Here is a 15,818-nt window from a genome sequence, read left to right on the forward strand (position 1 = left end):
GCCTGCCACCTACCTAACATTGTTGTAGGCCAGGTACAGCCCTTCATGTTCCCTGGTGGAAGTGCCCTCTCTCAGCAAAATAATGCACACTGCACACATTGTTCAGGAAGGGTTTGAGGAATATCATGAAGAGTTCAAGGTGTTGCCCTGGCCTCCAAATTCCCCAGACCTCAATCCATCTGAGCATCTGTGGAATGTGCTGGACCAACAGATGCGATCCACAGCAGCTCCACCTCACACTCTACAGGACTCGAAGGATCTGCGAACGTCTTGGTGCCGGAGACCACAGGACACCTTCAAGGCTCTCGTAGAGTCCATGTCTGCACGTTCTGCTAAAACAGCGCCAACCCGCCGAAGACCAAGACCAAGACCCGAGTGATTCAGCTTTGGACACTCTTTTTATGGCCACTCTCAGGTCAGGAGTCATACATTAAAACAGGGTTTCTCAAACTCGGTCCTGGAGGGCCACTGTCCTGCACAGTTTACCTCCAACCCTGATCAAACACACCTGAGCAAGCTAATCAATGTCTTCAGGATCACTAGAAGCTCACAGCTAGGTGTGTTTGATCAGGGTTGGAGGTAAACTGTGCAGGACAGCGGCCCTCCAGGACCGAGTTTGAGGAACCCTGCATTAAAACCACAGTATTGAATGACTGTATGTTTCAGATGTAGTAGATAGAAAGATGTATAATAATCCATTCTTACAGTGAGAATAAATTTTTGAGGTCCAAAACTGAAACAGAATTGTTTTTTATGTGTCAAAAATGACTTTAGTCAAGTCACCTTCATTTATATAGTGCTTTTAACAATACAGATTGTTTCAAAGCAGCTTTACAGTGATAATAGGAGATTACTGTAACAGAGATTGTTTAGGCTTTACAGTAGCTCTAGAATAAACTTATTGTCCAGCTAAAGTTAGTTTGATTGATTCACTTCCGTTGCAAAGATCATTAGTTATTAACTTCGGGGCCGCTAACACACACCGTTCTCACAGAAAACGGTGTTCTGGCCGTTCATTTGCACAACAACAGTGTTTGGAGCTCGAGAACGCAAACTTTGAAATCGGTTCCATATTATTTCCATAATATTTTAAAACCGTTATCACCGTGTAAACCTCAAAAACGTGAATCTGTGACGCGTACACATGCATACTATGTGTTTAGTCTATCGTTATGCGCGTTTAAATATATGTATGTGTGCAGGCGCGTAGTCTTTCTTTATAAATTGACATTGCTAAATTACTCGTCTGGCCCGAAAAATACAGAATTTTCATGTCGTGACCATTTTAAAACTATCAGATATTTGATGAAATCTAAACAGCCATTAGTGGGGAATTACAGAAGTGAATGTCAGTGTAGCGCTTTACTGCCAAATCTGGGACAGACACATTATTCATCTCACTCAGTCCTTTACTTAGTGAATCACAAGCTTATTCTCTTCTGTACTGTACATCCACCAGAGAAATCACATCACAAAGCAAAAGCATAAATATATCATGAACATAAATGAATATAGAACACTACCAACACACAAAGCCTGCTAGAGAAGAATCAGACTTTCTCTGTGCATTGCCCTTTTAACCCTTTCGCTGGAAAGCCACTTTTATTTGTATGCTGCGCAGGAATCCTGAGATGCTGATGGAGTTTGCATTGATTCAACACTACATCAGAAAAATCTCCATGCACAACATACATTGTTACTTCTTTCTTTCTTTTTTCTTTCTTTCCTTTTTCAGTACAACTGACTTGATGTGATTGTGCTGTGATGAAATATTTCAACAGACTTAAATGAGTTCAACCAAGCACAACACAATCATGGAGATTTTGGTTTACAGCAAAGCCCAGTATTGATAAGATGAGAACATTTGAAATAAGATCCAAGAAAATCGCTGAGAACAAAAGGGTCATACCAGCAACATCCACTACTGTTATATAAAGTATTTCAAGTCATAAAAAACATTCTGCTCAAATATAGATGTATAAAATATCCATTGTCATCACATTGGAGAAAAGACCCAGTATAATGAAAACGAGCATGTGTGAGCCGAGGGCTGTTCAACAAAATAAACAAGTAACAGAGAGTCCCTAATAAAACTTTTTAAATAAATAAAACTTAACAAAAGAATGCCAAAAAGCATTGACCTTCCCCCTGCATGAAAGCATGATAGTGGAGAGAGACATGATCGTTCATTCTGGAGCGAATGATAAAGCGTCTCGGTGTCAGAGGGGTGACCTGCATTAAAACCCTGATAAAGAACATGATATGAAAGCTGAAAATAAAACTCAAGAGGAAAATACCATTTAAATGAAGTTTGAAAACACTTGGATTGACTGAGCTGATCTCCTCAGTTACCCTCAGTAAGAAAGCTTGGCTGTTTGAGATCCCTCAGAGCCAAGGCCAGTTTTCAGAGCTTGCTTTCTCCCTGAGCTTGAAAAAGGTTCACTTTCACACTGCGTCCAGTCTTCTTGGGCGTTTGATCTCTACCTCCCGGACGCTCGCCTTCACTGCTGTCATCGACCTCGCTGTCGCTGTCGTCCCGCTCCAGTGTGTGCCAGTCCCGCTTGAGCGGCGTGAGCTCTGGGGCGATTACATCTCCATCCTGGAACACACACACACGTTCACCCGTTACCCGACGCCTACAGGATCAGTCCACACACACACACACACACACACACACACACACACACACACACACACACACACACACACACACACACACACACACACACACACACACACACACACGTTCACCCGTTACCCGTTACCCGACGCCTACAGGATCAGTCCACACACACACACACACACACACACACACACACACACACACACACACACACACGTTCACCCGTTACCTGACGCCTACAGGATCAGATCAGTCCACACACACACGATACCTGACGCCCACAGGATCAGTCCACACACACACACACGTTCACCCGATACCTGACGCCTACAGGATCAGTCCACACACACACACGTTCACAGTCCACACACACACACACGTAAGGGATAATGTATAGAGATGCGGTCGTTATAGCGAATAAGAACCCCGACAGGCTGAACAGGACCCCGACGCGAAAGCGGAGCTTGAATCATCCTGAAGGGCTTGTTATTCGCTATAACGACCGCCTCTCTATACATTATCCCGCTTATTACATGGCTACCTACAAAATAAATAAATAATTTGACACGAATTATTGATTTAAAAAGGAGTTTATTGATTTAAAAACGAATGTATTGCTTCCGCCAAAGAAAATAGTCCGTTCCGCGTCCATAGCAACGCGCTGTTTTTCATGGCAACGGTGTGTTATACTTCGCAGCGGTCTGATATACTTCGCAGCGGTCTGTTATACTTCGCAGCGGTCTGTTATACTTCGCAGCGGTCTGATATACTTCGCGGCGGTCTGATATACTTCGCGGCGGTCTGATATACTTCGCGGCGGTCTGATATACTTCGCGGCGGTCTGATATACTTCGCGGCGGTCTGATATACTTCGCGGCGGTCTGATATACTTCGCGGCGGTCTGATATACTTCGCGGCGGTCTGATATACTTCGCGGCGGTCTGATATACTTCGCGGCGGTCTGATATACTTCGCGGCGGTCTGATATACTTCGCGGCGGTCTGATATACTTCGCGGCGGTCTGTTATACTTCGCGGCGGTCTGATATACTTCGCGGCGGTCTGATATACTTCCGGGCGGGCTGATATACTTCGCAGCGGGCTGATATACTTCGCAGCGGTCTGATATACTTCGCAGCGGTCTGATATACTTCGCAGCGGTCTGATATACTTCGCAGCGGTCGGTCTGATATACTTCGCAGCGGTCTGATATACTTCGCAGCGGTCTGATATACTTCGCAGCGGTCTGATATACTTCGCAGCGGTCTGATATACTTCGCAGCGGTCTGATATACTTCGCAGCGGTCTGATATACTTCGCAGCGGTCTGATATACTTCGCAGCGGTCTGATATACTTCGCAGCGGTCTGTTATACTTCGCAGCGGTCTGTTATACTTCGCAGCGGTCTGATATACTTCGCAGCGGTCTGATATACTTCGCAGCGGTCTGATATACTTCGCAGCGGTCTGATATACTTCGCAGCGGTCTGATATACTTCGCAGCGGTCTGATATACTTCGCAGCGGTCTGATATACTTCGCAGCGGTCGGTCTGATATACTTCGCAGCGGTCGGTCTGATATACTTCGCAGCGGTCGGTCTGATATACTTCGCAGCGGTCTGATATACTTCGCAGCGGTCTGATATACTTCGCAGCGGTCTGATATACTTCGCAGCGGTCTGATATACTTCGCAGCGGTCTGATATACTTCGCAGCGGTCTGTTATACTTCGCAGCGGTCTGTTATACTTCGCAGCGGTCTGTTATACTTCGCAGCGGTCTGTTATACTTCGCAGCGGTCTGATATACTTCGCAGCGGTCTGATATACTTCGCAGCGGTCTGATATACTTCGCAGCGGTCTGATATACTTCGCAGCGGTCTGTTATACTTCGCAGCGGTCTGATATACTTCGCAGCGGTCTGATATACTTCGCAGCGGTCTGATATACTTCGCAGCGGTCTGATATACTTCGCAGCGGTCTGATATACTTCGCAGCGGTCTGTTATACTTCGCAGCGGTCTGATACACTTCGCAGCGGTCTGATATACTTCGCAGCGGTCTGATATATTTCGCAGCGGTCTGATACACTTCGCAGCGGTCTGATACACTTCGCAGCGGTCTGTTATACTTCGCAGCGGTCTGATATACTTCGCAGCGGTCTGATATACTTCGCAGCGGTCTGATATACTTCGCAGCGGTCTGATATACTTCGCAGCGGTCTGTTATACTTCGCAGCGGTCTGATACACTTCGCAGCGGTCTGATATATTTCGCAGCGGTCTGATATACTTCGCAGCGGTCTGATACACTTCGCAGCGGTCTGTTATACTTCGCAGCGGTCTGTTATACTTCGCAGCGGTCTGATATACTTCGCAGCGGTCTGTTATACTTCGCAGCGGTCTGATATACTTCGCAGCGGTCTGATATACTTCGCAGCGGTCTGATATACTTCGCAGCGGTCTGATATACTTCGCAGCGGTCTGATATACTTCGCAGCGGTCTGATATCAAGAAATAACACACCGCATTCTACATTAGAATTCAACCAAGCCATGTAATAAGTGTCCATAAACTGAGTAATAGATTGTCTGCTGAATTTGAAAATAACAATCTGAACTGAATGAGCAATTCAAAAGAATTAAAATGTAAATTAATTGACACAAAGCTGTGGATGCAGACAGGTGACCTGCACACGCGACCGCCAGGGGCTCTCACCTGCGGTTTGGTGAAGTTGCTGTCCATGCACCACTGCACAAAGTACTTCTTAGCAGCTTCCAGACTCTTGTCATCCGTCTTCTTACAGAAAACCCGGATCAGCTGCTCAGCGAACTGCTCCGGCAGGAGTTTGGACACCTGTCATCAGGAATACAGACTCTCAGTTCTCATTCAAATTAACATGGAAATTAATTCATAATCAACTTTCTAGACATTTATGTTTGTATTTGTGGAAATACACTGTACAGAAAAGTCAAGTGTATTTAGCGCTTTCACAATACAGATTGTATCAAAGCAGCTTCACAGTATTAAATTAAAATAATACAACTAGGTTTGTTTCTAGTGGAATTTATTGATTGATAAAATTAAAATTAAATATCCCTAAAATATCCCCAACTGAGCAAGCCAAAGGCAACAGTGGCAAGGAACCGAAAACTCCATCAGGTGACCTAATGGTGTCCTAAAACTCCATCAGGTGACCTAATGGAGAAAAAAAAAAACCTTGGGAGAACCCAGGCTCAGTCGGGGGCCAGTTCTCCTCTGGCGTTTATGAAGTAGAGACTGGATTGTAGTTTGAACTGTAAGATTAAGAATATTATATAAATGCCTGGCTGAAGAGATGCGTCTTTAATCTAGTTTTAAACTGGGAGAGCGAGTCTGAGCAACGAACAGTATCAGGAAGGCTATTCCAGAGTTTTGGAGCTAAATGTGAAAATGCTCTCCCTCCTTTGGTGGATCTGGATATCCTAGGTATGACCAAAAGCCTCGAATTTCGTTTAGGGCTTTAGAAGTCAGTAGCAATACCTTGTAATTAATACGTGACTTTATAGGTAACCAATGTAGTGATGATAAAATTGGTGTTATATGATCATATTTTCTTGATCTAGTAAGAACTCTAGCGGCTGCATTTTGGACTAACTGTAGCTTGTTTATTGAGGATAAAAGACTCCATCCTCCAAACGGCTCGTCCTCTGTAGGGTCGCTGATCACAGGACAATCTAAAACTGATGACTGAAAATGCTACTTGTTTGGTCATTTGATTTTTTTTGTCATATTTAGTAGTGACTATCCCTGATTATGTTGTACCTAACCTCCTGTCCGATTTTAGGGAAAAATCGGGTCCATCGGAGATGTCCAATAGATATCTCAGGCGCACCGAAAGAACACCAGACAGTGTGATCTCCGTGGGGAAACCGCAGTAACACGGGGAGTTGTGAAAAATATGATACACCGGTGTTATACCAGATGAGAAGCTTATCTATGCATCATCTTTCCACTCTTTTAATTCCTTTCTGTGTAAGGCACTTTGAGTTGCCATAGTGTATGACACGTGCTGTATAAATAAGCTCGCAGCCAGGCGTCACACCCTTCAGCAGGACTAAAGAGGAAGATCAATCTGGAGAACATCTGGAGAGAGAAAGTCTGCCTACCTGTTTCTTGCGGATCTTGATGGCTTTGCTGGGATCGTTCTTGCAGTAAAAATGGACATTGTTGATGGGGTTTTTCTCCTTCATTCCATAATCCATGTGAATGACCTGAAGAACACATGAGGATAGCTGACTAAACACTTTTAGTACAGTTAGACATGCTGTACTACACTCTTTAAACAGCACACAGACATACTATCTGAAACGTTGCGCATGCTTAAAAGGTTACATGATCTTGCACAGATGGACGAACGCGAAATATGCTTGATGCTAGCTCTGCGATATATGCAGAGTTCGCCAAACATCAGCATGATTATGAGGCGGAGGAGGACGAGAAGGGACGTCATTGCAGCCGGCGCATGCTTCAGTTACTGTGTGCGAGAGAGATCTCGGGACTGGTGGGAACACACAACACGATCTCATGAAAGTGCGTATCTATACCACTAATTTTATTTCTCGTGCCATTTATACGCCAAAAATAGTTTTTGCGTGCATGATACGCTCTGTAAACCCCTTGGGTAGGGTTAGGGGTGTGGAGTGTGTGCGTATTACACGCCATAAAGTGTATATGCTCGTGAAAACTGCGTATAATGTGCATGCAAAAACTATTTTTGGCGTAAATGGCACGAGAAATAAAATTCTTGCTATAGATACGCACTTTCATGAGATGGTGGCCGGCTTTAGCGAGGAGCAGTGGGTCCGAAATGTTAGGATGAGCAAGCCAACCTTTGATATGTTGTGTCTATGTGTCCACATTCCTCTCCTACGATGACACAACGCTTCGTCGGGCCATCCGTCCCTTTGCAGACGCATGTCGGGGTTGCTCTCGTCATTAACCGCAGAGATGGCCTAATGCCTCAGAACATTTATTTCCACATATGAACGAGGCCTGAAACCGATCTCGAAATATCCGAATGGATGCATTTTTTTCCTGTTTACACGGTGACAGAACACATCCGATCTGTGTCACATGAGCAAAAATAAATAAATCGAATTTGGGTCACATTTCACTGACAGTGTAAACGAGGCGAGAGAGACTAATATCTGAACAATTAAAAACAGAGCACAACCAACATAGTACTTATATCTGCAGTCCACAACACCTGTTGGTTAACTGTCTCCTTATCCAGATTCACAATGTTAAGCTTATAATAATGATTTATAGTTTGAGCTGTCAGCTGTGACGTCATTAGACTGATAAAATGAAGGCCTGTAAGCACAGGTACGCCTCAGACCATCACATGTTCCTCCGCGAGCAACTCAGAGTTTTACACCTCAACCGCTAGAGGACACGAGGACTTAAATCAGCAGTTTCTGACTGGTTGGCCATTTCACAATAAAAAAAGAAAGAAATTGACATGAATAGCGTGCACTTCTCCACTGGTTTTAAATATGTCTTAAAAGGTAAGACTAAAACAGAACGTTCCCTTCCCCTTTAACAGTCATTTTAAAACTATTTGTTACCTCACAGGAACAAACAAAATGAGAAAAGCAATGAGATGTTCCCACATACACTAACTACGAAGTCCTCCGCTATCAGGTTTCCATCTGTGCCACTGGGTTTGGACCGAGCTACTTCCTTCGCCCAGTCCAGCAGCTTCTCCTGCAAGAGATCACAGTGATCATCAGCACATCACTCGGCACACACAACTCACACCCATCTTGTAGAGACAAAATGAGTATTTTCCCTGGGCCTTTCTCCTGTAGAAGTCATGAGTGTCATGAAACCCTAAAACAGAGTTAAAGGGTTAGTTCACCCAAACAATGAAATCGTCATCATTTACTCGCCCTCGTGTCATTCCAGACCCATACGACTTTTGTTCATCGAAACACCAATGAGGATATTTTAATATTCTCTCATCATTTGCGTCAAAAAGTGTTCTCGTCGCTTCATAATATTAAGGTTGAACCACTGTAGTTACATGGACTATTTTATCCATGTTTTTAACTAGCTTTCTGGGCCTTGAAAGTTGCAATGACGTTGCTGTCAATGGAGGGACAGAAAGCTCTCAGATTTCATCAGAAATATCATCATTTGTGTTCTGAAAATGAACGAAGGTCGTACGGGTTTGGAACGACATGAGGGAGAGTCATTTTCATTTTTGGTTTAGCTCCCCAGTGCTTGAGCGAGCTCTTAACGCATTATAGTCCTTCATGTTGGTGTTGTCACAATACCAACATTTCAGAATTCGGTACCAATACCAGTGAAAATCCACGGTTCTCGGTACCAAAGCTTAATTTAGATTCAATTTACATATAGTAAAGTGTATATCACGGTTACAAAGATGGAAACTAGTATAAAAAATACTTTTACCAAACTATACAGGAGATAAACGTGTTTTATTTGACTTGACTATTTTTTTTAATCCAAAACTGTGTTCATATTTAATTTTAAAAGGGCTTTTTAAACCTACTAAGAGTTATCCAGCCAAGAATAAGCCTTGAACTGCTTTTCTGACGGACTGTTAATGACATAAATAGGGATGCACCGATACTGTTCTCATGTACTCGTACTCGTGAAACTGCCCCGATACAACCGCACCCGATGCCACTTTAGGGGCTGTTTACATAACGCGTTTTTTGCGCGAACAAATTCATTATTTCAAATGTAGGCTATGCCTCGGCGAGATGAAAACATCTCAACATCTCACCTCAACAGGTCATGTGACAAAAACCAACCGATCAGCTGTGGCGCATCAAGAACTGGATTAATCTGGTACTTCGGTACCACCGGTACTTAAGATAAGCTGGTACCATAACGGTTTAATTTTTTAGTACCGACTTGGTACAGAAGTACCGGGTCTTTTGACAACACTACTTCACGTCTATTGCGATCTCAAAATTCTGGCCAGTTGATAATACCTAGAATATCAAAATCGACTGGCGGTAGATCCTTCTCCTATTTAGCACCAAAACTCGGGAACAGTCTTCCTACCATTGTCCGGGAAGCAGACACACTCTGTCAGTTCAAAGCTAGGCTAAAAACACATCTCTTTGACCTAGCATACACATAGACCATCATTTTCTGTTATCCGGGAGTGACGCGCCAAGATGGCGACGGTTGGCTCCGCCCACTTTGGTGAAAAAACACTCTTCAGAAACATTACGGGTGATGTCACGGACACTACGTCCATATTTTGTTGACAGTCTACTATGGCCTAGACAGGACCACAACGAATGATGTAGTCCGCCGGATCCGGGCCGTATCCCGCACCTAGACACGACCACAACGCACTAACGCACACTAACATGTCACAATGAGATTTTTTTTTGAATGGCATCATTGATGTGTGTTAGCTTGGCTGTTTACATTCAGATGAAGATGCCAAACACAGTCAATGTATGACAGCAGGCTTAGAGTGAAAAGAAACCGGTCGTGATGTGAAGACATTGATACTCAATCCAAATGACCAACATGTGATTTAATGAGCCAGTGAACCGCTAAGCAGAAACGCTTGTTCATGACACTGGTCGACTCATGGGTCGGTCAGTGCCAACATCAGATTATACAAGTAATTTAGAGGTTAACGCCCCCAAAACGGCCCATTTGAGTGGCTTCTGAATATCAAGTGAACCTTGAAATGGAAGTTTACAGGATTTGATGACCGTATGATAGTACACTTTACTACATATGATGTGTGTGGTGAGGCTCTGGGGGAATTTTAGTCCCAGTCCACATCTATGCTACATAACCAAGCTGTGAACTCACCGGTGACACGTCCACATGCGCCTCGGACGTGGTCTGACCCACACACTTGTACAGCCGTCTACAGACGATGTTGTGCAGGATGGCTCGAGCCTCAGCCAGCTCCGGCGCAGACGAGTACAGAATCTGCTCAAAGATATTATCTACAAACAAACACTTTCTTTCATGAATAACCAATCAACCCTGATTCCATCACTCATCCAGCATTGTGTTTTCATGAGCGTGACCGAGCTGACACCTGGTTCGGGATACCCCGTGACCATCATCTACCTGTGAGTTTGCTGTAGGCCTCCATGTCGTCTATAGCCGTAGAGATCGTGAATGTTCTGCCAGAGGAGCCCTGGATTTGGATGTGAGGATCAGCCTTTATAAAGGCCTCGGTTATCCTGACACAAAAACAGCCAATGACAGAACACTGAAATCCACCTGGAAGCCAGGAACCTGAAGAATGAGTTGTTAAACGATGCTAATACACACATGGTCTCGATGATGTTGGCCACTTTGTGTTGATACGCCCGGCGATGGAGGCAGTTGCGAGTGTGAAACATGTCGTAGAGATTGCCAACTTCCTGCGAAGAGTAAAGAGAATTAAAAACACTATATCAGAACGTTTCTTTGCTTAGCTGAAATCCTGCCTGATCCGTGAACAGTTCATCAAACCTGCCCCAGATTGATCATGATCCATCTCAAACCACAGTCAAGTATTCACTACACAAAGTGAAAGTTAAAACTGACGAGCTTACGGCGTCTGTACACAGTAATTCTCTCACAGAACACTTGTCTCAGTCGTTACCAGCGCGACTGACCCGATCAGGCCCGGTTCTATGGGGTGCACCCTCGGTTTAAACTAACAACAGCATGTTTTTAACTAACAGACAGATTTTGCAAACGCACCAGTGTGTATTGTGTCTGCACTCCGGAGAGCGTGATGATGTTTTTGCAGCGTTGAGCAGTGTGGCCAATCACAGACATATCAGTTGACATCCTGAGACACGTTTACTATACAGCAGCAAAAATGACTTTTTCATACAGATAAAAGCAATACATCATTTTAAACGGTAAATGGTCTTTTGTTTGTGTCTACTTGCACTCAAAACATTGCACTTTTGTAAAACAAAGAAAACAAAAAGGGTGTGCTTTCTGCCGTCCTGGTCTCCATTAACGTTTTTCTGGAGCACGTCTCTAAACTGAAACAAACCTCAGCGGATACTAGTCACGCAGACACGAGAATATATCACAATATATCTTTATATACATTCAATTGTCTACATTTAAATGATCTAATTCAAAACGAAAACTTTTCTGTTTATGTAATCTGCATGAAAAGAGAGAGATGTCAGTCGTTCTAATGTCAGCTCATTATAGATACAGACGGTCTGGGAACGCCCCGTCACCTGATGTGAATTTAGCCCGTGGGGGAGAACATTGCCTTGGCGCTCATTGAAATACACGGGGCAATCATGCCGAAGAGTTGCTGTGTCCTTTTCTGTACCGCCAATAAACAAATAAATTATGAATTGAAGTTCTACATCCTTCCTAATAAACACACAGAACCGGAAAGGAGGACAAATGGCTTTTGAGCTTTCTTTTTTGAGATTACTGTGTGAGTAGACCCCTGTGTGATATAGTAATGGGTACTCATATTAGCCAGATTTGTCTACATCCCTTACGAAAAAGAACTATAGTAATCCTATAAGATTTCTATAGTAGTGTATAATACTTCTGTGATGTTCTGTAATACCTCTATAGTACTTCTATAGTATCCCAAAATACTATAACTTAGTATTCCTATAGGATTACTATAATATTTTGTCCCAAAATACTATAGTATTCCTATAGTTGTTTTTCATAAGGGATGTCTCATTCACATTAGCGTTATCAGCTGAAGGCTCGCTTGATAAGCCAATCGCGATCCTATAGTTCGAGGTCTACACTCAGTACAGACTGCAGTCCGTGAGTTAGGGATAACATCGGCACAGTCCCTCGGCAACTACTACTGATCACTGTTTTACAAAAGGATGTTAATGTTACCGCGATGTCTTACCTGGAGATTCAACCAGATAACAAAATATGTCTGGAAACGACACCTCCGGCCATTTGGTTGGGTCATTGACCCAGGTTTTAACGGCTGTGGCGATAACTATAGTAGTACAGCGCTACTGACAAGCCGACCGCAGAGGAACACAACCACGATATTCGTGTGCTTTCTTTTTTCTTAAGGCTAGAGCCTTCTTGTTTTGATGACCTGCGTCTGTCTTTGAGGTCAAGGCGTATATTCGTGAAAAGGTTGCCGTGTCCAAGGAAAGCGAAATATTTGTCGTCTCACCCTTTTAACGTTGAAGGGTTTTAACCATGAATGGCATCAGCGGCAGCGCGGGGAAAAACTCAGCGAGTCACGCATTGAATCAATGCCACTGGTCTCTATTAAAGGCCCCTATTCTGGATTTTTGAAAATGACCTTTCATGTAGTGTGTAACAGCTCTAAGTGAATGACCTTTCATGTAGTGTGTAACAGCTCTAAGTGAACGACCTTTCATGTAGTGTGTAACACAGCTCTAAGTGAACGACCTTTCATGTAGTGTGTAACACAGCTCTAAGTGAATGACCTTTCATGTAGTGTGTAACAGCTCTAAGTGAACGACCTTTCATGTAGTGTGTAACACAGCTCTAAGTGAACGACCTTTCATGTAGTGTGTAACACAGCTCTAAGTGAACGACCTTTCATGTAGTGTGTAACAGCTCTAAGTGAACGACCTTTCATGTAGTGTGTAACACAGCTCTAAGTGAACGACCTTTCATGTAGTGTGTAACACAGCTCTAAGTGAACGACCTTTCATGTAGTGTGTAACACAGCTCTAAGTGAATGACCTTTCATGTAGTGTGTAACAGCTCTAAGTGAACGACCTTTCATGTAGTGTGTAACAGCTCTAAGTGAATGACCTTTCATGTAGTGTGTAACACAGCTCTAAGTGAATGACCTTTCATGTAGTGTGTAACAGCTCTAAGTGAACGACCTTTCATGTAGTGTGTAACACAGCTCTAAGTGAATGACCTTTCATGTAGTGTGTAACAGCTCTAAGTGAACGACCTTTCATGTAGTGTGTAACACAGCTCTAAGTGAACGACCTTTCATGTAGTGTGTAACACAGCTCTAAGTGAACGACCTTTCATGTAGTGTGTAACACAGCTCTAAGTGAACGACCTTTCATGTAGTGTGTAACACAGCTCTAAGTGAATGACCTTTCATGTAGTGTGTAACACAGCTCTAAGTGAACGACCTTTCATGTAGTGCGTAACACAGCTCTAAGTGAACGACCTTTCATGTAGTGTGTAACAGCTCTAAGTGAATGACCTTTCATGTAGTGTGTAACAGCTCTAAGTGAACAACCTTTCATGTAGTGTGTAACAGCTCTAAGTGAACGACCTTTCATGTAGTGTGTAACACAGCTCTAAGTGAACGACCTTTCATGTAGTGTGTAACACAGCTCTAAGTGAACGACCTTTCATGTAGTGTGTAACAGCTCTAAGTGAACGACCTTTCATGTAGTGTGTAACAGCTCTAAGTGAACGACCTTTCATGTAGTGTGTAACAGCTCTAAGTGAACGACCTTTCATGTAGTGTGTAACAGCTCTAAGTGAACGACCTTTCATGTAGTGTGTAACAGCTCTAAGTGAACGACCTTTCATGTAGTGTGTAACAGCTCTAAGTGAACGACCTTTCATGTAGTGTGTAACAGCTCTAAGTGAACGACCTTTCATGTAGTGTGTAACAGCTCTAAGTGAACGACCTTTCATGTAGTGTGTAACACAGCTCTAAGTGAACGACCTTTCATGTAGTGTGTAACAGCTCTAAGTGAATGACCTTTCATGTAGTGTGTAACACAGCTCTAAGTGAACGACCTTTCATGTAGTGTGTAACACAGCTCTAAGTGAACGACCTTTCATGTAGTGTGTAACACAGCTCTAAGTGAACGACCTTTCATGTAGTGTGTAACACAGCTCTAAGTGAACGACCTTTCATGTAGTGTGTAACACAGCTCTAAGTGAACGACCTTTCATGTAGTGTGTAACACAGCTCTAAGTGAACGACCTTTCATGTAGTGTGTAACACAGCTCTAAGTGAACGACCTTTCATGTAGTGTGTAACACAGCTCTAAGTGAACGACCTTTCATGTAGTGTGTAACAGCTCTAAGTGAACGACCTTTCATGTAGTGTGTAACACAGCTCTAAGTGAACGACCTTTCATGTAGTGTGTAACACAGCTCTAAGTGAACGACCTTTCATGTAGTGTGTAACACAGCTCTAAGTGAACGACCTTTCATGTAGTGTGTAACACAGCTGTAAGTGAATGACCTTTCATGTAGTGTGTAACACAGCTGTAAGTGAACGACCTTTCATGTAGTGTGTAACACAGCTCTAAGTGAACGACCTTTCATGTAGTGTGTAACACAGCTCTAAGTGAACGACCTTTCATGTAGTGTGTAACACAGCTCTAAGTGAACGACCTTTCATGTAGTGTGTAACACAGCTCTAAGTGAACGACCTTTCATGTAGTGTGTAACACAGCTCTAAGTGAACGACCTTTCATGTAGTGTGTAACACAGCTGTAAGTGAATGACCTTTCATGTAGTGTGTAACACAGCTCTAAGTGAATGACCTTTCATGTAGTGTGTAACAGCTCTAAGTGAACGACCTTTCATGTAGTGTGTAACAGCTCTAAGTGAATTACCTTTCATGTAGTGTGTAACACAGCTCTAAGTGAATGACCTTTCATGTAGTGTGTAACACAGCTCTAAGTGAACGACCTTTCATGTAGTGTGTAACACAGCTCTAAGTGAATGACCTTTCATGTAGTGTGTAACAGCTCTAAGTGAACGACCTTTCATGTAGTGTGTAACACAGCTCTAAGTGAATGACCTTTCATGTAGTGTGTAACACAGCTCTAAGTGAATGACCTTTCATGTAGTGTGTAACAGCTCTAAGTGAATGACCTTTCATGTAGTGTGTAACACCTCTAAGTGAACGACCTTTCATGTAGTGTGTAACAGCTCTAAGTGAACGACCTTTCATGTAGTGTGTAACACAGCTCTAAGTGAACGACCTTTCATGTAGTGTGTAACACAGCTCTAAGTGAATGACCTTTCATGTAGTGTGTAACACAGCTCTAAGTGAATGACCTTTCATGTAGTGTGTAACACAGCTCTAAGTGAATGACCTTTCATGTAGTGTGTAACACAGCTCTAAGTGAATGACCTTTCATGTAGTGTGTAACACAGCTCTAAGTGAATGACCTTTCATGTAGTGTGTAACACAGCTCTAAGTGAATGACCTTTCATGTAGTGTGTAACAG

The 15,818-nt window shown here is 43.2% G+C and overlaps 1 protein-coding gene across 1 annotated transcript in view; it reads right to left on the reverse strand.

Annotated features, from left to right (window-relative positions):
• Nucleotides 1-1,393: 1,393 nt before the first annotated feature.
• The window catches only part of samhd1 (SAM domain and HD domain 1), a 36,016-nt gene continuing 21,591 nt past the window's right edge, over nt 1,394-15,818 (reverse strand). Inside the window, exons 10-16 of the mRNA XM_081386152.1 lie at nt 10,945-11,036; nt 10,738-10,853; nt 10,471-10,610; nt 8,275-8,364; nt 6,765-6,869; nt 5,335-5,472; nt 1,394-2,599 (exon numbers count right to left, since the gene is read on the reverse strand). Coding sequence (XP_081242278.1) covers nt 2,405-2,599; nt 5,335-5,472; nt 6,765-6,869; nt 8,275-8,364; nt 10,471-10,610; nt 10,738-10,853; nt 10,945-11,036 — 876 coding nt within the window. The 3' untranslated portion in view covers nt 1,394-2,404. The remainder of the gene's footprint in view (nt 2,600-5,334; nt 5,473-6,764; nt 6,870-8,274; nt 8,365-10,470; nt 10,611-10,737; nt 10,854-10,944; nt 11,037-15,818) is intronic.

Source organism: Scardinius erythrophthalmus, assembly GCF_964197995.2.
Source record: "Scardinius erythrophthalmus genome assembly, chromosome: 15".
Taxonomy (NCBI): Eukaryota; Metazoa; Chordata; class Actinopteri; order Cypriniformes; family Leuciscidae; genus Scardinius; species Scardinius erythrophthalmus.